The sequence below is a fragment of the Ranitomeya variabilis genome, chromosome 2 (assembly GCF_051348905.1).
Source record: "Ranitomeya variabilis isolate aRanVar5 chromosome 2, aRanVar5.hap1, whole genome shotgun sequence".
In the NCBI taxonomy this organism is placed as follows: domain Eukaryota; kingdom Metazoa; phylum Chordata; class Amphibia; order Anura; family Dendrobatidae; genus Ranitomeya; species Ranitomeya variabilis.
In genome coordinates, this window is record NC_135233.1 from 1,072,800,552 (window position 1) to 1,072,822,820 (window position 22,269).

Below are 22,269 nucleotides of genomic sequence, written 5' to 3' on the forward strand. Positions count from 1 at the left end.
GCCTCCGATTTGGTGGGCGGGAACCTTCGGCCTCCGATTTGGTGGGCGGGGCCCCTCAGCCTCCAATTTGGTGGGCGGGGCCGAGGGGGCACTTACTTTTCACACACAGGGCCGGGGGGCACTTACTTTTTACACACGGGGCCGGGGGGGCACTTACTTTTTACACACGGGGCCGGGGGGCACTTACTTTTTACACACGGGGCCGGGGGGCACTTACTTTTCACAGACGGGGCCGGGGGGGGGGGCACTTACTTTTCACACACGGGGCCGGGGGGGGCACTTACTTTTCACACACGGGACGAGAGGGTGTCATAGTCACTTTATTCTGATGTTTGACTTTGATAAATGATCATGTCCTAAAATGGACACCGTACATTTGCATAGCTGCCATCTTTGGAAGGTCAAGTTGGTGGTAATGGAAAGTTCGCCATTATTTCCTATGGGAAATTTTTTTTTTTAAATGCGATTTAAATAAAATCTACATATCGGATCGACTATAAAAGTCATAGCACACCTGTCCCCACCGAGGCCTTTGAAACGCCGCCTGAACGGGGTCTCTGTGCCGAGCGGTTCGGGCCGCATTAATTGCGGAAAACGCGGAGAAGAATAATAACTAGATGGGCATTTCCTGAAGGAAATACATGGTGCTTGAACAGCGCTGCCAGCTACCAACGGGGCCGGGGGCGCACTTACTTTTGCACACGGGGCCGGGGGCGCACTTACTTTTGCACACGGGGGCGGGGGCGCACTTACTTTTGCACACGGGGCCGGGGGCGCACTTACTTTTGCACACGGGGCCGGGGGCGCACTTACTTTTGCACACGGGGCCGGGGGCGCACTTACTTTTGCACACGGGGCCGGGGGCGCACTTACTTTTGCACACGGGGCCGGGGGCGCACTTACTTTTGCACACGGGGCCGGGGGCGCACTTACTTTTGCACACGGGGCCGGGGGCGCACTTACTTTTCACACATGGGGCCGGGGGGGGCACTTACTTTTCACAGACGGGGCCGGGGGGGCACTTACTTTTCACACACGGGGCCGGGGGGGCACTTACTTTTCACACACGGGACGAGAGGGTGTCATAGTCACTTTATTCTGATGTTTGACTTTGATAAATGATCATGTCCTAAAATGGACACCGTACATTTGCATAGCTGCCATCTTTGGAAGGTCAAGTTGGGGGTAATGGAAAGTTCGCCATTATTTCCTATGGGAATTTTTTTTTTAAAAAATGCGATTTAAATAAAATCTACATATCGGATCGACTATAAAAGTCATAGCACACCTGTCCCCACCGAGGCCTTCGAAACGCCGCCTGAACGGGGTCTCTGCGCCGAGCGGTTCGGGCCGCATTAATTGCGGAAAACGCGGAGAAGAAGAAGAATAAAATATAAGAAATCGGATTACAATATGTTGCTTGAACCTAGGAGGTTCAAGCACCATAATAATACTTTTTTTTTTACAGATCTTTAAAATTATATCAATGATGTTGCTTATTTCTTAATTACAACAATTACTTTAGCTTCAATGCTCCGTTCTGCTGGGATGTGGTTCCCAGTGGCTGGAGTCCACCAATTAATAAATGATCACTTAATCTGTGGTTTGATGATAACTTGTTTTCACAAGAGAACCCTTTTTAAGGTTTTTCAATAAAGGTGACAAAGTGTTCACACACGAGGAATAGCACACAGCTTATAAGGTTTTGGACTGGCTGTGAATCCAACCGCAGGAGTCAGGTCTAGTGTAGCTCCAGGAGGAGCCTTAAACGTGAAGTTCTGCAGCAGTCTCGTGAAGAACATGTATATCTCTGTTCTAGCCAAGTTTTCTCCAGCGCAACTTCTTTTACCTACAGCAATGAAATATGTGGAAAAGTATAAAAAGTTTATATTGTTCCATGGCTAAAGTAAAAGATACTATATCATTTAAAAATGGGCTGTTATAACGAAATTCTAAGTTGCCGGATTCCAATGTCAACCCGACATTTAGATATGGAGACACAACCATCCTCTTTTCACAGAGATTCCCCAAAATGAAGAAACTGTCCCCATTCAGATTCTCACATTTTCCCAACACATAACCCACATAAATCATAAATGTTCCCTCATGGAACAGTCTCATAGGGAGAAGATTTAAAAAAAACATTTCTATTAATTTAGTGAATGCAATGATGGAGAAATGTTTTTTCTTATTTGCTCTCATCTTCTCCACCAAATTGATAAAAAGAATAACTCACCGACTGAAAAAGGTATGAACGCTTCTTTCCTTACAAAATTTCCACTGGAATCCAAAAAGTGTTCTGGGTAGAACTCGTCGGCTTTTGCAAAGTGATTCTTATCATGAAGTACGGAGGTCAGCAGTGGGATCACCTGGATTCCCTGAAAGGTTCAACATTTGCATAAGTCATATTTAATTGGGACTCCCCCCTCCTTAGGATTTATTCATTTAAAGGGAATCTGTCAACAGGTTTTTGTTACCTCATCTGAGAGCAAATAAACATACTGAAATGAAACCTTACAAATCACTTAAGGAATTTGACATAATTCCTTTAAAAAATGCATGTTCATGGCTTCCAATGCCTCTTTGATTTGATAAGCAGAGAGCTCAGAGGAGGACAATGGATCCAAAATCAGAATATGAGCATTGAACAAATGTGAACATTTGGGAAATGGATGGAAAATACCTGTCCATAAGGGGTTATCCAATACTTATCACTATATAAAAAATAGGCACATGGTGGTTTCAAATAAAAAAAAAAACCAAAACATCATCTTGGACCTCTGTCATTCGTCTGCACCACTGCTCATGCCCCAAATATTCTCCTTCCTTTTATGTCAGAGTGGTTCTCAAAATACTTTGTCCATACTGGTTGAATCATAACATGATATTCCCTACTGTAAGAGGAAGTAAGAAAACTGGCTGGGGAAACTGGCCAAAGGCTAAGTGATTATCTATGCCAAATTGAAAATAAATAGTGGAAACCACTTAAATTTGGTGTTACCAAAAAATAAAGTTCAATATTTATTTTTTTACTTACTTTGGGAAGGAGATATCCTCTGAAGTTTACATCCTGAGTAGTAGCGTGGGGCAGGTTGGATGGAAGAATGTTTCCAAATCGTTGAATCTCATGGATGACGGCATCAGTATACGGCATCTCTTTGCGATGAATGACCTGGGGCTCATTTGATCCAATAACTTTTTCGATCTCACTTTGGACCTTTTCTGTTTCCAACACAAATAAATAAAAACCATATGTAAAGAAGGATATTTGGTGACAACTTTTATCCATAAAAATCATAACATTTGAGCCAGATGTTCTCTTTAGCATTTGATATCATAGTGGGTGTTATGAAATTACAGTATACGTGACCTTAGTTTCCCCACTGTAGTATTTTTTTTCCATATTCTTCTGTTGAGAAATTCCGAAATTCTAATTTTGCCTAAAGCAAAAGTTATTTTTGACCCCTGGGAGTTGTATTTGGAATTTGAGCTCACTTAGATAAGGATCACTATTACAAAAGCTCTTATTTCTTCTGGTGGGAATCTATACTATTGTGGTTAGTAGGCCACAGTAGTATACCATCAATTTTCATGAGCTATGCCTCGTCTGGTCCTCAGAAATGCTCTGCCTAGCCTATTTTTCATTTAGTCCACAACGTTGGGCATCTTAACTATTAATCGAGGTTTCAGTGCCGAGAAGGCCCCTGATGTCATGACACACACCATGTACTCGCAGCAGGTCAGTCACCAGTGGTTCTCAGTTTGGACGGTTGCATATTGGCACCGTCCAGGTTGAAAACTGTTTATCCCCCAGACATGGATTAAGGTGTGGGACAGAACGACGGACAGGTATGGTATATTGTTGTTTTTTTTAATTTTACTTTTATTACCGGAGAACAAGGGCTTTGCTGAACTTAGGCTTTTAAATGAAAATGGAATACTGTGTTTAGTCTTATTTCAAATAAAGGACTTTATTCTGGCTGTGTCTTTATTTACCATACCATAGGATTAGTAATGGATAGGCGTAGTGACCTCTCTATTCTTGATAACTAGCCTTGCTGATGCTGACAGCTGAGGTTTGCAGCCAACAATTGTGAGTTGTGTCTGGCTGGATAGCAAAAATACAGGGGGACCCACACCGTTTTTTTTTTAATTATTTATTTAGATTGCAGGAGCGATTGATGAATACCCCCATCTTCCGCTCCTGCTCTCACTGCAATTAGCAGCTGCAGGTGTCGGATGAAGGGATCAGTAGTCCCGTCAGCTGACACCAGTGACTGTAGGTAAGCTTTATACCTCCAATCACAGCTGAGCGCTCATGCTGTCTTTTGACAGTGTGAGAACCGTGGCTCTCTGACTGGTGGGGATGATTTCCTTGCCGATCAGAAGTGGTGTTTGCTGGGCTGCCATGCACATGGTGAAGTTTGTGTTCAGTGTCCATGCCCGAACAGTATGTGTTCGGGTTCGCCCATCTCTTGTAGGAACATCACAATGTGCGTCTCCTAAAGTCCACAGAAAATAATATGAATATAGATAATGAGAAAAGAATGAGTATCACTGTCTGATTTTAATTAGTAAAAACAAAATAAAGTAAAAATGATACATTCCCACACATAAGATGGGTCTCTTACTTTGGATTTCTGGATACTTCATCATTAGTAGAAGGCCCCATCTCAGGGTGATTGAGGTTGTGTCCATGCCAGCTTCAAAGAGATCCGCAACCAGCATTGCTAGGTTTTCATTGGTGAAGTATAATTTAGGATTTGGCTTTTCCTAATGTAGAAAATACATTAAAAACAGATTATTTGAGAAGCCACTGTGAACTGCTGCTCTATCATGAATCCTAACTCAAGCTTTAGTTACAAACATGTATCATGGTTGATGGGAGCAGAAAAGCTAACAATAGGCGAGTGTTTGTAAATATTGTTTACTCATGGATTCTTGCCAAAGCAGCAGATCAGAGCAGCTGCTAAAGGAGCATAAAGTTGATAGTTAGAACAACACGTTATGCATTGTTTTACAGCATTAGCGTTATAGCAGTGTGAAAAAACTGTCTTCTCTCTATTTCTACAATATATTTTATCATATGTGCTAGGCATATTCATATGCTCCTATTCACTAGATCTATCTATCTATCTATCTATCTATCTATCTATCTATCTATCTATCTATTAGCTATCTATCTATCCTGTGGTGTGAATAAGGCCATGTAATAAGACTGGTATAGTCCTTTTGCTTTGCTTCATAGTACCGCTCTGTGGTGTAACAGAGCTTGTTACTTTGCGCTCTGTGCACACTGAGTGACTTTTAACTCAGTGTGCTTTAAGTGTTTTCTCGCAGCCTTGCTTCGCCATTGTGCTAGCTGCGTTTTCTCCATCACAGCACGGTGGACCCCGGGTTGCAAACACACCTTATTATAATTTCTTATTTGTTACATTCCGCCAATCCTAACAGTGTGTCATCAGCATAGGTTTGATGCTGAAAGCAGTTGGACTTTATGAGCTGTCCCAGACCAAAGGTGTAGATGAAGAAGAGTAGTGGTCCTAGAACTGAGCTTTGGGGGACAACAACAGATAGAGGTGAGATGAGGAGGTGGTGTGTGAGTGGGAGATTTTAAATGTCCGGTCTGTAAGTCTCTCACTCACAGACCACCTCCTCATCTCTTAGTGATAGAAAGCAGAAGGTGGTTATAAATGTTATATTCTCTAACTGAATCTCTGTGACCAGTGGGGTACCGCAGGGGTCGGTGTTGGGACCTATTTTCTTCAACATATTTATTAACGATCTGGTAGAATGTTTACACAGTAAAATATCAATATTTTCAGATGATATAAAACTATGTAAAGCAGTCAATACAAGAGAAGATAGTATTCTGCTTCAGTTGGATCTGGATAAGATGGAAATTTGGACTGACAGGTGGCAGATGCAGTTTAACAATGATAAATTTAAGGTCATACACATGGGAAGAAGGAATTAATATCACCATTACACACTGAACAGGAAACCACTTGGTAAATCTGACATGGAGAAGGACTTGGGGATCCTAGTTAATGATAAACTTACCTGGAGCAGCCAGAGCCGGGCAGCATCTGCCAAGGCAAACAGGATCATGGTTGCATAAAAAGTGGTATGGATACACATGACTAGGGTTGAGCGACTTTCATTTTTTTAAGGTCGAGTCGGATTTTGTGAAACCCGACTTTGTCCAGAGTCGAGTCGAGTGCAGTCGGCCGATTATCGCTAAAAGTCGGGGATCGACCGAAACACGAAACCCAATGCAAGTCAATGGGGAAGCATAGTCAGCAGTGAGTGGAGGCCAGGAAAACACCTACAGTGCCCATTTTAATGCCAAAAACATCCATTCTTGTTTCTGAAGCTTGTCAATCTTAATTAACTTTATAATAATAGTTGGGCATTGGAACTTAGGGGTCATTTGGCAAAAGTTGTGGGGGGTAGGGCTGGTTCAAGGTTTTAGTGGACTACGTCACGGCGGTGGAGCAGGGAGAGGTAAGTATTTCAACGTTGCAAGTGCTGTGATCCTGAGCAAGCAGGGGGGGCCCACTCGTTCGCATTGGCACTGGCACAGGGCCCCTCAAAGTACAGTGGTGTATTTGCATGGCGGGGGCGCCTCCCACCAGCAGCGACACTTTTGCGTACTCTGAGGGGCCCTGTGCCAGTGACGTCGCCAACGAGTATGCCCCCCCACCTGATGAAGGAACCTGCACTTTCATCTGCGCCTTCCTCTTTGTCCCTGTGTAAGGTGGTATAACATGCGGGAAGGGGAACTGTTGTGAACTCTGTTTTCAGGCTCCCTCTTGTGGTCACAGGTGGTATGGTTTGACTTTTGCTTTGGGCTCCCCCTAGTGGCCTTATTTGTTATCCTGCTGGTCAACTGTCTCGTTATCCTCTGGGAGGTGCCTATATAGCTCTGTTTTACTTTCACTTGTTGCCGGCTGTCAATGTAATCAGTGCTACTCAGATTCCTACTGACTACCTTGCTCCCAGTCCATCCAAGACAAGCTAAGTTTTGTTTGCTCTTTTTTTGATCTGCAGTGTTTATCATGTTTTCTTGTCCAGCTTGCTAAAATGTGATTCCCTCGCTTGCTGGTTGCTCTAGTGGACTGAGTTTCTCCCCACAAACCGTTAGTTGGTGTGTGGGTTCTTGAAATCTCAGGATGGATATTTTGTAGGGTTTTTTATTGATCGCATAGACCCCTGCTCTATTTTCTGCTTTCTAGTACTAGTGGGCCTCTTTTGCTGAATCTGATTTCATCCCTATGTGTGTGCCTTCCTCTTACTTCACCGTTAATATTTGTTGGGGGCTTCTATATCTTTGGGGATTATTTCTCTGGAGGCAAGCGAGGTCTTTCTTTCTCTTTAGGGGTAGCTAGTTCCTCAGGCTGGCTCGAGACGTCTAGGAATTTTTTAGGCACGTTCACCGGCTACCTCTAGTTGTGTTGGATAGGTTCAGGTTTGCGATCAGTCCAGTTACCATCTCCCTAGAGCTTGTCCTACGTTTAATCACTTGCTGGTCTATTTGTGATCCTCTGCCACTAAAAGGATCATAACAGTACAGCCGGCCTACAAAGTGTTAATTGCATGGCAGAAGCAGGAGAAAAGAAGCCTTGAGAATTTTTTTTTTTTTTTTGTTGCCGTGTGTCTAGCTGCTGTGGCTAGCTTCTCTCCTCCTCTTAATCTTGGTGTGGCTCTGAGTTCAGCTGCTGACATGGATGTCCAGAGCTTGGCTTCCAGTCTGGATCATCTTGCTGCTAAGGTTCAAAGTATTCAGGATTTTGTTGTTCACAGTCCTATGTCTGAGCCTAGAATACCTATTCCGGAGTTGTTTTCTGGAGATAGATCTAGGTTCCTGAATTTTAAGAACAATTGTAAGTTGTTTCTTTCTTTGAAACCTCGTTCCTCTGGTGATTCCGTTCAGCAAGTTGAAATAATCATTTCTTTTTTGCGTGGTGACCCTCAAGATTGGGCCTTCGCATTGGTGCCAGGGGATCCTGCATTGCTCAGTGTGGATGCGTTTTTTCTGGCCCTTGGATTGCTCTATGAGGAACCTAATCTTGAGAACCAGGCTGAAAAAGCGTTATTGGCCCTCTCGCAGGGGCAAGATGAAGCAGAAGTGTGCTGCCAGAAATTTCGGAAATGGTCGGTGCTTACTCAGTGGAATGAGTGTGCCCTGGCTGCAAACTTCAGAGAAGGTCTTTCTGAAGCCATTAAGAATGTCATGGTGGGGTTCCCTACGCATGCAGGTCTGAATGAGTCAATGACTCTGGCCATTCAGATTGATCGGCGTTTGCGGGAGCGCAAACCTGTGAACCATTTGGCGGTGTCTTCTGAGCAGACACCTGAATCTATGCAATGTGATAGAATTCTGACCAGAAGTGAACAACAAGATTATAGACAGCAAAATGGGTTGTGCTTTTACTGTGGTGACTCAGCTCATGTTATCTCAGCATGCTCTAAGCGTAAAAAAAAGGTTGATAAATCTGTCACCATTGGTACTTTACAGCCTAAGTTCATTTTGTCTGTTACCCTGATATGTTCCCTGTCATCTTACCCGGTTAATGCTTTTGTGAATTCAGGTGCTGCCCTGAGTCTGATGGATTGGTCATTTGCCAGGCGCTGTGGTTTTGATTTGGAGCCTTTAAAATTCCCTATTTCACTGAGGGGAATTGATGCTACACCATTGGCTATGAATAAACCTCAGTACTGGACACAGGTGACCATGTGCATGACTCCTGTTCATCAGGAGGTGATTCGCTTTCTTGTACTGCATAATTTGCATGATGTTGTCGTGTTGGGTTTACCATGGTTGCAGACTCATAATCCAGTCCTGGATTGGAAAGCATTGTCTGTGTCAAGTTGGGGTTGTCAGGGAATTCATGGTGACGCTCCTGTGGTGTCAATTGCTTCGTCCACTCCTTCTGAAGTCCCTACGTTTTTGTCAGACTACCAGGATGTATTTGAGGAGCCCAAACTCAATTCTCTACCTCCTCTGTCATGGTTCTCAATGACAAGAGAACTAAAGAAACGCATAAATCAGGACTAGCTCTTGGAAGATGGAAGCTAGAGCTGACCGTGAGCTAAACCTACCGCACAACTAACAGTGGCCGGGTAGCGTGCCTACGTAGTCCCTAGACGCCCAGCGCCAGCCGGAGGACTAACTAACCCTGGCAGAGGAAAAACAGGCCTGGCTTACCTCAAGTGGAAATTCCCCAAAAAGGTGACAGAAGCCCCCCACATGTATTGACGGTGAGTTCAGAGGGAAAAGACATACGTAGTATGAAAGCAGGTTCAGCAAAGCGAGGTCCACTTACTAGATAGTAGGAAAATAAGAAAGGGAACTTCACGGTCAGCTGAAAACCCTATTTACAAAACCATCCTGAAATCACTTTAAACTCGAGTCTCAACTCATGAGACTGGAGTGGTGATTTCAGATCACAAGAGCTTCCAGCTACAGCAAAATACAATAACTGTGAACTGGAACAAAAAATGCAAAATAATCCTCAGGACAAAAGTCCAACTTAGCTGATCAGAAGACTGGGAGCAGGAACATGCAACAGAAAGCTCTGGTTACATTGATGACCGGCAAGGCAATGACTGAGCAGCAAGGTTAAATAGGAAACTCCCATATCCCTTCCACTTGACCAAATACTGAAGTTTCCGTCTGGAAACACGGGAGTCCAAGATCTTCTCCACGACGTACTCCAACTCACCCTCAACCAACACCAGAGCAGGTGGCTCAACGGAAGGCACAACAGGTACCTCATACCTGCGCAATAATGACCGATGGAAGACATTATGAATAGAAAAAGATGCAGGGAGTTCTAATCGAAAGGACACAGGGTTAAGAATCTCCAAAATCTTATATGGGCCGATGAACCGAGGCTTAAACTTAGGGGAAGAAACCCTCATAGGGACAAAACGGGAAGACAACCACACCAAGTCCCCAACACGAAGATGAGGACCAACACGACGATGACGGTTGGCAAAACGCTGAGTCTTCTCCTGAGACAACTCCAAATTGTCCATTACCTGCCCCCAAATCCGATGCAACCTATCCACCACAGCATCCACTCCAGGACAGTCCGAAGACTCCACCTGACCAGAAGAAAAACGAGGGTGAAACCCCGAATTGCAAAAAAATGGAGAAACCAAAGTGGCAGAACTGGCCCGATTATTGAGGGCAAACTCCGCCAACGGCAAAAAGGCAACCCAGTCATCCTGATCCGCAGACACAAAACACCTCAAATAAGTCTCCAATGTCTGATTAGTTCGTTCGGTCTGGCCATTAGTCTGGGGATGGAACGCAGACGAAAACGACAAATCAATGCCCATCCTAGCACAGAACGCCCGCCAAAATCTAGACACGAACTGGGTCCCCCTGTCAGAAACTATATTCTCCGGAATGCCATGCAAGCGAACCACATTCTGAAAAAATAGAGGAACCAACTCGAATGAGGAAGGCAATTTAGGCAAGGGAACCAAATGAACCATCTTAGAGAAACGGTCACACACCACCCAGATGACAGACATTTTCTGAGAAACAGGGAGATCAGAAATAAAATCCATAGAGATGTGGGTCCAAGGCCTCTTCGGAATAGGCAAGGATAACAACAATCCACTGGCCCGAGAACAACAAGGCTTGGCCCGAGCACAAACATCACAAGACTGCACAAAACCTCGTACATCTCGAGACAGGGAAGGCCACCAGAAGGACCTAGCCACCAAATCCCTGGTACCAAAGATTCCAGGATGACCTGCCAACGCCGAAGAATGAACCTCCGACTCTATTGGTCCAATCATCGGGAACAAACAGTCTACCAGGCGGGCATCGATCAGGTTTATCCGCCTGAAACTCCTGCAAGGCCCGTCGCAGGTCCGGGGAGACAGCAGACAATATTACACCATCCTTAAGAATACCGGTAGGTTCAGAATCACCAGGGGAATCAGGCTCGAAACTCCTAGAAAGGGCATCCGCCTTCACATTTTTAGTACCCTGTAGATATGAAACCACAAAATTAAACCGAGAGAAAAACAACGACCAGCGCGCCTGTCTAGGATTCAGGCGCCTGGCAGACTCAAGATAAATCAAATTCTTGTGATCGGTTAATACCACAACCTGATGTCTGGCCCCTTCGAGCCAATGACGCCACTCCTCAAAAGCCCACTTCATAGCCAAAAGCTCCCGATTACCAACATCATAATTTCGTTCAGCAGGCGAAAACTTTCGAGAAAAGAAAGCACAAGGTCTCATCACGGAGCAGTCGGAACTTTTCTGCGACAAAACTGCCCCCGCTCCAATCTCGGAAGCGTCGACCTCAACCTGAAAAGGAAGAGTAACATCAGGCTGACGCAACACAGGGGCAGAGGAAAATCGGCGCTTAAGCTCCCGAAAGGCCTCCACAGCGGCAGGGGACCAATCAACAACATCAACACCCTTCTTGGTCAGATCAGTCAAAGGTTTAGCAACATCAGAAAAACCAGTAATAAATCGACGATAAAAATTAGCAAAGCCTAAAAATTTCTGAAGGCTTTTAAGAGAAGAAGGCTGCGTCCAATCACAAATAGCCCGAACCTTGACAGGGTCCATCTCAATGGACGAGGGGGAAAAAATGTACCCCAAAAAAGAAATTTTTTGAACCCCAAAAACACACTTAGAACCCTTCACACACAAGGAGTTAGACCGCAAAACCTGAAAAACCCTCCTGACCTGTTGGACATGAGAGTCCCAGTCATCCGAAAAAATCAAAATATCATCAAGATACACAATCATAAATTTATCCAGGTATTCACGGAAAATGTCATGCATAAAGGACTGAAAAACTGAAGGGGCATTTGAAAGACCAAAAGGCATTACTAGATACTCAAAGTGGCCCTCGGGCGTATTAAATGCGGTTTTCCACTCATCCCCCTGCTTAATTCGCACCAAATTATACGCCCCACGGAGATCAATCTTAGAGAACCACTTAGCCCCCTTTATTCGAGCAAACAGATCAGTCAGCAGTGGCAGAGGATACTGATATTTGACTGTGATTTTATTCAAGAGTCGATAATCAATACACGGCCTCAAAGAGCCATCTTTCTTAGATACAAAGAAAAAAACGGCTCCTAAGGGAGAGGAAGATGGACGAATATGTCCCTTTTCCAGGGACTCCTTAATATATTCTCGCATAGCAGCATGTTCAGGCACAGATAGATTAAATAAACGACCCTTTGGAAATTTACTGCCCGGAATCAGATCTATGGTACAATCGCAATCTCTGTGAGGAGGTAGTGAACCAAGCCTAGGCTCCTCAAAAACATCACGATAATCAGATAAAAATTCCGGAATCTCAGAGGGAATAGATGACGAAATGGAAACCAAAGGTACGTCCCCATGATCCCCCTGACATCCCCAGCTTAACACAGACATTGCTTTCCAGTCAAGGACTGGATTATGGGCCTGCAGCCATGGCAATCCAAGTACCAGAACATCATGTAGATTGTACAACACAAGAAAGCGAATCGTCTCCTGATGGTCCGGATTCATACACATAGTCACTTGCGTCCAGTATTGTGGTTTATTACTAGCCAATGGCGTAGAGTCAATACCCTTCAGAGGTATAGGAACTTCCAGAGGCGCTAAATTAAACCCACAGCGCCTGGCAAAGGACCAATCCATAAGACTCAAAGCGGCGCCAGAGTCGACATAGGCGTCCGCGGTAATTGACGACAAAGAACAAATCAGGGTCACAGATAAAATAAACTTAGACTGCAAAGTGCCAATTGAAATAGACTTATCAACTTTTCTTGTACGTTTAGAGCATGCTGATATAACATGAGTTGAATCACCACAATAGAAGCACAACCCATTTTTTCGCCTAAAATTCTGCCGTTCGTTTCTGGACAGAATTCTATCACATTGCATATTCTCTGGCGCCTTCTCAGGAGACACCGCCAAATGGTGCACAGGTTTGCGCTCCCGCAAACACCGATCAATCTGAATAGCCATTGTCATGGACTCATTCAGACCTGTAGGCACAGGGAACCCCACCATAACATCTTTAATGGCATCAGAGAGACCCTCTCTGAAATTCGCCGCCAAGGCACACTCATTCCACTGAGTAAGCACAGACCATTTGCGAAATTTTTGGCAGTATATTTCAGCTTCCTCTTGCCCTTGAGACAGGGCCATCAAGGCTTTTTCAGCCTGAATCTCTGAACTAGGTTCCTCATAAAGCAACCCCAAAGCCAGAAAAAATGCATCCACATTGAGCAACGCAGGATCCCCTGGTGCCAATGCAAATGCCCAATCCTGAGGGTCACCCCGGAGTAAGGAAATTACAATCCTGACCTGCTGTGCGGGGTCTCCAGCGGAGCGAGATCTCAAAGACAGAAACAACTTACAATTATTTTTGAAATTCTGAAAACGAGATCTATCCCCGGAGAAAAATTCTGGTAAAGGAATTCTAGGTTCAGATACAGGAGCATGAATAACAAAATCCTGTAAATTTTGAACCTTCATAGTAAGATTATTCAAACCTGTAGCTAAACTCTGAGGATCCATTTTAACCAGGTGAGATCAGAGTCATTCAAGGATTAGAAGGAGAGAGAGACAAAAGCTGCAATTTAAGCAGAAATGCTAAAGAGCCAACTATTGAGCAAGCTCAGAAAAAAAAAAAAAAAAATTTGCAGACTTCTTTTCACTCCTTTCTTCTGCCAATAGTTTTAACACATGGCCGGTCATACTGTCATGGTTCTCAATGACAAGAGAACTAAAGAAACGCATAAATCAGGACTAGCTCTTGGAAGATGGAAGCTAGAGCTGACCGTGAGCTAAACCTACCGCACAACTAACAGTGGCCGGGTAGCGTGCCTACGTAGTCCCTAGATGCCCAGCGCCAGCCGGAGGACTAACTAACCCTGGCAGAGGAAAAACAGGCCTGGCTTACCTCAAGTGGAAATTCCCCAAAAAGGTGACAGAAGCCCCCCACATGTATTGACGGTGAGTTCAGAGGGAAAAGACATACGTAGTATGAAAGCATGTTCAGCAAAGCGAGGTCCACTTACTAGATAGTAGGAAAATAAGAAAGGGAACTTCACGGTCAGCTGAAAACCCTATTTACAAAACCATCCTGAAATCACTTTAAACTCGAGTCTCAACTCATGAGACTGGAGTGGTGATTTCAGATCACAAGAGCTTCCAGCTACAGCAAAATACAATAACTGTGAACTGGAACAAAAAATGCAAAATAATCCTCAGGACAAAAGTCCAACTTAGCTGATCAGAAGACTGGGAGCAGGAACATGCAACAGAAAGCTCTGGTTACATTGATGACCGGCAAGGCAATGACTGAGCAGCAAGGTTAAATAGGAAACTCCCATATCCTGGAGGAAACAGGTGAACAGAGAAAGTGAAGACAAGTCCAGTACCACCAATGACCACCGGGGGAGCCCAAAACCAAATTCACAACACTCCTCATAGGGATTGTGATTGTGCTATAAATTTGATTCCTGTTAGTAAGTTTCCTAAGGGACGACTTTTCAATTTATCAGTGCCGGAGCATGCTGCCATGCGGAGTTATATAAAGGAGTCTTTGGAGAAGGGATATATTCACCCGTCCTCATCCCCTCTTGGTGCAGGATTCTTTTTTGTGGCTAAGAAGGATGGTTCCCTGAGACCTTGTATTGATTATCGCCTTTTGAATAAAATCACGGTCAAATTCCAGTATCCTTTGCCATTGTTAACTGATTTGTTTGCTCGCATTAGGGGTCTAGTTGGTTCACCAAGATAGATCTTCGTGGTGCGTATAACCTGGTGCGTATAAAACAGGGTGATGAATGGAAAACTGCATTTAATACGCCTGAAGGCCATTTTGAGTACTTGGTGATGCCTTTTGGACTTTCTAATGCTCCTTCAGTCTTTCAGTCCTTTATGCACGACATCTTCCGTGAATATCTGGATAAGTTTATGATTGTGTATCTGGATGATATTCTGTTTTTTTCGGATGATTGGGAGTCTCATGTTAGGCAGGTCAGGATGGTCTTTCAGGTCCTGCGTGCCAATGCTTTATTTGTGAAGGGCTCAAAATGTCTTTTTGGAGTCAAGAAGATTTCTTTTTTGGGTTTCATTTTTTCTCCTTCTACTATTGAGATGGACACAGTCAAGGTTCAGGCTATTCATGACTGGACGCAGCCTACATCTGTTAAGAGTCTTCAGAAGTTCTTGGGTTTTGCTAATTTTTACCGTCGCTTCATAGCTAATTTTTCTGGTGTTGTTAAGCCTTTGACGGATTTGACCAAGAAAGGTTCTGATGTGACTAATTGGTCTTCTGCGGCTGTGGAGGCCTTTCGGGAGCTGAAGCTTTGGTTTTCTTTGGCTCCGGTCTTATGTCAGACAGATGTCTCACTTCCCTTCCAGGTTGAGGTTGATGCTTCCGAGATTGGAGCGGGGGGCTGTTTTGTCGCAGAGAAGCTCCGATGGCTCAGTGATGAAGCCATGTGCTTTCTTTTCAAGGAAGTTTTCGCCTGCCGAGCGGAATTATGATGTCGGTAATCGGGAGCTGTTGGCTATGAAGTGGGCATTTGAGAAGTGGCGACATTGGCTAGAGGGAGCTAAGCATCGTGTGGTGGTCTTGACTGATCACAAGAATTTGATCTATCTCGAGTCGGCCAAGCGGCTGAATCCCAGACAGGCTCGTTGGTCGTTGTTTTTCTCTCGTTTTGATTTCGTGGTCTCGTACCTGCCCGGTTCGAAGAATGTGAAGGCTGATGCTCTTTCTAGGAGTTTTGTGCCTGATTCCCCTGGAGATTCTGAGCCGGCTGGTATCCTTAGAGAAGGGGTGATTTTGTCTGCCATCTCCCCAGATTTGCGACGAGTGCTGCAGGAGCTTCAGGCGGATAGACCTGACCGCTGTCCACCGGAGAGACTGTTTGTCCCGGATAGATGGACCAACAGAGTCATCTCCGAGGTTCATTCTTCGGTGTTGGCGGGCCATCCTGGAATATTTGGTACCAAAGACTTGGTGGCCAGGTCTTTTTGGTGGCCTTCCTTGTCGCGGGATGTGCGTTCCTTTGTGCAGTCTTGTGGAATTTGTGCTCGGGCTAAGCCTTGCTGTTCTCGTGCCAGTGGTTTGCTGTTACCTTTGCCTGTCCCGAAGAGGCCTTGGACGCACATTTCCATGGATTTTATTTCAGATCTCCCTGTTTCTCAGAGAATGTCTGTCATCTGGGTGGTGTGTGATCATTTTTCTAAGATCGTCCATTTGGTGCCCTTGCCTAAGTTGCCTTCCTCCTCCGAGTTGGTTCCACTGTTTTTTCAAAATGTGGTTCGTTTGCACGGGATTCCTGAGAACATTGTTTCTGACAGAGGATCCCAGTTTGTGTCTAGATTTTGGCGGACCTTTTGTGCTAAGATGGGCTTTAATTTGTCTTTTTCGTCGGCCTTTCATCCTCAGACAAATGGCCAAACCGAGAGAACTAATCAGACCTTGGAGACTTATTTAAGATGTTTTGTTTCTGCTGATCAGGACGACTGGGTTACTTTTTTGCCGTTGGCCGAGTTTGCCCTTAATAATCGGGCTAGTTCTGCTACTTTGGTTTCTCCTTTTTTTTGTAATTCGGGGTTTCATCCTCGTTTCTCCTCGGGTCAGGTGGAGCCTTCTGACTGTCCTGGAGTGGATGTTGTGGTGGATAGGTTGCATCAGATTTGGAATCATGTGGTGGACAATTTGAAGCTGTCACAAGAGAAGGCTCAGCTCTTTGCCAACCGCCGTCGCTGTGTGGGTCCCCAACTTCGCGTTGGGGACTTGGTGTGGTTGTCTTCTCGCTTCGTTCCTATGAAGGTCTCCTCTCCTAAGTTCAAGCCTCGGTTTATCGGTCCTTATAAGATTCTGGAAGTCCTTGGCCCTGTGTCATTTCGTCTGGACCTCCCGGCATCATTTGCTATTCATAATGTGTTCCATCGCTCGTTGTTGCGGAGGTATGTGGTGCCTGTGGTTCCTCCGGTTGAGCCTCCTGCCCCGGTGCTGGTTGAGGGAGAATTGGAATACGTGGTGGAGAAGATCTTGGATTCTCGTATTTCTAGACGGAGGCTCCAGTATTTGGTTAAGTGGAAGGGCTATGGTCAGGAGGGTAATTCCTGGGTTGTCTCCTCTGATGTTCATGCGGCCGATTTGGTTCGTGTCTTCCATGTGGCTCATCCTGATCGCCCTGGGGGTGTTCATGAGGGTTCGGTGACCCCTCCTCAAGGGGGGGTTACTGTTGTGAACTCTGTTTTCAGGCTCCCTCTTGTGGTCACAGGTGGTATGGTTTGACTTTTGCTTTGGGCTCCCCCTAGTGGCCTTATTTGTTATCCTGCTGGTCAGCTGTCTCGTTATCCTCTGGGAGGTGCCTATATAGCTCTGTTTTACTTTCACTTGTTGCCGGCTGTCAATGTAATCAGTGCTACTCAGATTCCTTCTGACTACCTTGCTCCCAGTCCATCCAAGACAAGCTAAGTTTTGTTTGCTCTTTTTTTGATCTGCAGTGTTTATCATGTTTTCTTGTCCAGCTTGCTAAAATGTGATTCCTTCGCTTGCTGGTTGCTCTAGTGGACTGAGTTTCTCCCCACACACCGTTAGTTGGTGTGTGGGTTCTTGAAATCTCAGGATGGATATTTTGTAGGGTTTTTTATTGATCGCATAGACCCCTGCTCTATTTTCTGCTTTCTATTACTAGTGGGCCTCTTTTGCTGAATCTGATTTCATCCCTATGTCCATCTCCCTAGAGCTTGTCCTACGTTTAATCACTTGCTGGTCTATTTGGATTAAAAGGATCATAACAGGGAACCTTACTTTCAGCAGGGTCAGATTCTGGCTGTGTAGAGTGCAAGGGGAATGTAGTGGTCTAGGTCAATGTACCAGCAGACTCATCTAGCAGTGGCTGGGCAATGGGCAGAGTGAGGAGGAAACAGATATAGGGCCAAAGAATAAAGTAGGCTAAATGCAGTTCAAAATTGGTAACAGGACTAAAAAGGCGGCATTGCTTTGTTCAGTGGAGTAGCAAACCCAAGAGCAGCAGACACTGTTTTAAGGGCCCAACCACACTAGTAGGCCAAATGCAGTTTAATATCTGCTATTGTAGGCCAAAAGCCAGAAGGTTGAAGCTCAGCTTTATTCAGTTGAGGACAAACAACATGGAGGGGCAGACACCGTTAGTAGGCCCTAACCACCAATTTTTAAAAACACAGCACTTAATGAGAGCCAGAAGGTTGAAGCTCAGCTGTATTCAGTTGAGGTCAGACTCAACACCAGGGAGGGGCAGACACCGTTAGTAGGCCGTAACCAAAGTTGAAGGTCAAATGCAGTTTAATATCTGATACTATAGGCCGAAAGCCAGAAGGTTGAAGCTCAGCTGTATTCAGTTGAGGGCAAACACCAGGGAGGGGCAGACACCGTTAGTAGGCCGTAACCAAAGTTGAAGGCCAAATGCAGTTTAATATCTGATACTATAGGCCGAAAGCCAGAAGGTTGAAGCTCAGCTGTATTCAGTTGAGGGCAAACACCAGGGAGGGGCAGACACCGTTAGTAGGCCGTAACCAAAGTTGAAGGCCAAATGCAGTTTAATATCTGATACTATAGGCCGAAAGCCAGAAGGTTGAAGCTCAGCTGTATTCAGTTGAGGGCAAACACCAGGGAGGGGCAGACACCGTTATTAGGCCGTAACCAAAGTTGAAGGCCAATAGCAGTTTAATATCTGATACTATAGGCCGAAAGCCAGAAGGTTGAAGCTCAGCTGTATTCAGTTGAGGGCAAACACCAGGGAGCAGCAAACAGAGCTATTAGGCCCCAACCAGCACTTAAAAAAAAAAAAAATATATATATATATATATATATATATATATATATATATTAGAGCCAGAAGGTTGAAGCTCAGCTGTATTCAGTTGAGGGCAAACACCAGGGAGGGGCAGACACTGTTAGTAGGCCGTAACCAAAGTTGAAGATCAAATGCAGTTTAATATCTGATACTATAGGCCGAAAGCCAGAAGGTTGAAGCTCAGCTGTATTCAGTTGAGGGCAAACACCAGGCAGGGGCAGACACCGTTAGTAGGCCCAAAACACCAAGTTTTTAAAAAAACAGCACTTAATAAGAGCCAGAAGGTAGAAGCTCAGCTTTATTCAGTTGAGGACAAACACCAGGCAGGGGCAGACACCGTTAGTAGGCCCAAAACACCAAGTTTTTTTTAACCCCTTCCCGACCCATGACGCCTATGCGGCGTCATGGAATGATCGCATCCCTGCAGATCAGGTGAAAGGGTTAATTCCTATTTTACCCGATCTGCAGGGAGAGGGGGAGTTGTACTTCAGCCTAGGGGGGTGGCTTTGCCCCCACGTGGCTACGATCGCTCTGATTGGCTGTTGAAAGTGCAACAGCCAATCAGAGCAATTTGCAATATTTCACCTATGAAAATGGTGAAATATTGCAATCCAGCCATGGCCGATGCTGCAATAGCATCTGCCATGGCTGGAAATCATGTTCTGGCCCCCCCCACCGCCCCCGATCTCCTCCCCAGTCCTCCGTTCTGTCCGGTACCCCCCTCCGTCCCCCTGTTCGCTCCCCCGTGCTCCTGTCCGCTCCCCCGTGCTCCTGTCCGCTCCCCCGTCCTCCGATCCCCCCCCTGTGCTCCGATCCACCCCCCCACCACCCCCTCATACTTACCGATCCTCCCGAAGTCGGTCCGTCTTCTCCCTGGGCGCCGCCATCTTCCAAGATGGCGGGCGCATGCTCAGTGCGCCCGCCGAATCTGCAAGCTGGCAGATTCGTTACAAGTACATTTTGATCGCTGTGGTAGGTTCTACCACAGCGATCAAAATAAAAAAATAATAAATAAACCCCCCCCTTTATCACCCCCATAGGTAGGGACAATAATAAAATAAAGAAAATATTTTTTTTTCTTTTTCCACTAGGGTTAGGGTTTGAACTAGGGTTAGAACTAGGGGTAGGGTTAGGGGTAGGGTTAGGGTTACGGGTAGGGTTAGGGGTAGGGGTAGGGTTATGGCATGTGCACACAGAGCGGATCGGCCGCGGATCGGCCGCGGATCCGCAGCGGATCGGCAGCGGATCCGCAGCGGATCGGCCGCGGATCGGTCGCGGATTCGCAGCGGATCGGCAGCGGATCGGCAGCGGATCGGCCGCGGATCGGCCGCGGATCCGCAGCGGATCGGCCGCGGATCCGCAGTGGATCGGCCGCGGATCCGCAGCGGATCGGCCGCGGATCCGCAGCGGATCCGCAGCGGATCCGCAGCGGATTGGCCGCGGATCTGCAGCGGATTGGCAGCGGATTGGCAGCGGATCCGCAGCGGATCCGCAGCGGATTGGCCGCGGATCTGCAGCGGATTGGCAGCGGATTGGCCGCGGATCCGCAGCGGATCGGCAGCGGATCCGCAGCGGATTGGCCGCGGATCTGCAGCGGATTGGCAGCGGATTGGCCGCGGATCCGCAGCGGATTGGCAGCGGATTGGCCGCGGATCCGCAGCGGATTGGCCGCTGCGAATTCGAAGCAGTTTTCCATCAGGTTTACAGTACCATGTACACCTAAGGAAAACCAAATCCGCAGTGCCCATGGTGCGGAAAATTCCGTGCAGAAACGCTGCATTGTATTTTCCGCAGCATGTCAATTCTTTGTGCGGATTCCGCAGCGTTTTACACCTGTTCCTCAATAGGAATCCGCAGGTGAAATCCGCACAAAAAAACACTGGAAATCTCAATTTCAAAAATCGTGCGGAAAAATCTCACACGAATCCGCAACGTGGGCACATAGCCTTAGGGTTAGGGTTGGAATTAGAGTTAGGGTTGGAATTAGGGCTAGGGTTTGAAATAGGGTTAAGATTAGGCTTGTGGTTAGGGTTACGGATAGGGTTAGGGGTGTGTTGGGGTTACAGTTGTGGTTAGGGTTGGGATTAGGGTTACGGTTGGGATTAGGGTTAGGATTAGGGTTGGAATTAGGGTTACGGTTGTGTTGCGGTTAGGGTTGTGGTTAGGGGTGTGTTGGGGTTAGGGTTGTGATTAGGGTTATGGCTACAGTTGGGATTAGGATTAGGGGTGTGTTGGGGTTAGTGTTGAAGTTAGAATTGAGGGGTTTCCACTGTTTAGGCACATCAGGGGTCTCCAAACGTAACATGGCGCCACCATTGATTCCAGCCAATCTTGCGTTCAAAAAGTCAAATGGTGCTCCCGCTCTTCCAAGCCCTGACGTGCGCCCAAACAGTGGTTTACCACCACATTTGGGGTACCAGCGTACTCAGGACAAACTGGGCAACAACTGTTGGGGTCCAATTTCTCCTGTTACCCTTGCAAAAATAAAAAATTACTTGCTAAAACATAATTTTTGAGGAAAGAACAATTATTTTTTATTTTCACGGCTCTGCGTTATAAACTTCTGTGAAGCACTTGGGGGTTGAAAGTACTCACCACACATCTAGATAAGTTCCTTCGGGGGTCTAGTTTCCAAAATGGGGTCACTTGTGGGGTGTTTCTACTGTTTAGGCACATCAGGGGCTCTGCAAATGCAATGTGACGCCCGCAGACCATTCCATCAAAGTCTGCATTTCAAAAGTCACTACTTCCCTTCCGAGCCCTGACGTGTGCCCAAACAGTGGTTTACCCCCACATATGGGGTATCAGCGTACTCACAACAAACTGGGCAACAAATATTGGGGTCCAAATTCTCCTGTTACCCTTGTGAAAATAAAAAATTGCTTGCTAAAACATCTTTCTTGAGGAAAGAAAAATGATTTTTTATTTTCACGGCTCTGCGTTGTAAACTTCTGTGAAGCACTTGGGGGTTGAACGTGCTCACCACACATCTAGATAAGTTCCTTGGGGGGTCTAGTTTCCAAAATGGGGTCACTTGTGGGGTGTTTCTACTGTTTAGGCATATCAGGGGCTCTGCAAACGCAACATGATGCCCGCAGACCATTCCATCAAAGTCTGCATTCCAAAACGTCACTACTTCCCTTCCGAGCCCCGGCATGTACCCAAACAGTGGTTTACCCCCACATATGGGGTATCAGCGTACTCAGGAGAAACTGGACAACAACTTTTGGGGTCCAATTTCTCCTGTTACTCTTGCAAAAATAAAAAATTCTGGGCTAAAAAAATATTTTTGAGGAAAGGAAACACATTTATTATTTTCACGGCTCTGCGTTATAAACTTCTGTGAAGCACTTGGGGGTTCAAAGTGCTCACCACACATCTAGATAAGTTCCATTGGGGGTCTAGTTTCCAAAATGG

General features: G+C 45.9%; 1 protein-coding gene across 2 annotated transcripts in view; it reads right to left on the bottom strand.

Moving 5' to 3' along the window:
* Positions 1 to 254: 254 nt before the first annotated feature.
* LOC143808678 (cytochrome P450 2K1-like) overlaps positions 255 to 22,269 on the bottom strand; it is a 127,123-nt gene continuing 105,108 nt past the window's right edge. Inside the window, exons 7-10 of one of the 2 annotated variants that reach the window (XM_077291583.1) lie at positions 4,632 to 4,773; positions 3,038 to 3,222; positions 2,237 to 2,378; positions 255 to 1,849 (exon numbers count right to left, since the gene is read on the bottom strand). In XM_077291583.1, the coding sequence (XP_077147698.1) occupies positions 1,671 to 1,849; positions 2,237 to 2,378; positions 3,038 to 3,222; positions 4,632 to 4,773 (648 nt within the window). In that variant the 3' untranslated portion in view covers positions 255 to 1,670. The remainder of the gene's footprint in view (positions 1,850 to 2,236; positions 2,379 to 3,037; positions 3,223 to 4,631; positions 4,774 to 22,269) is intronic. The other variant, XM_077291582.1, reaches the window with a different exon arrangement.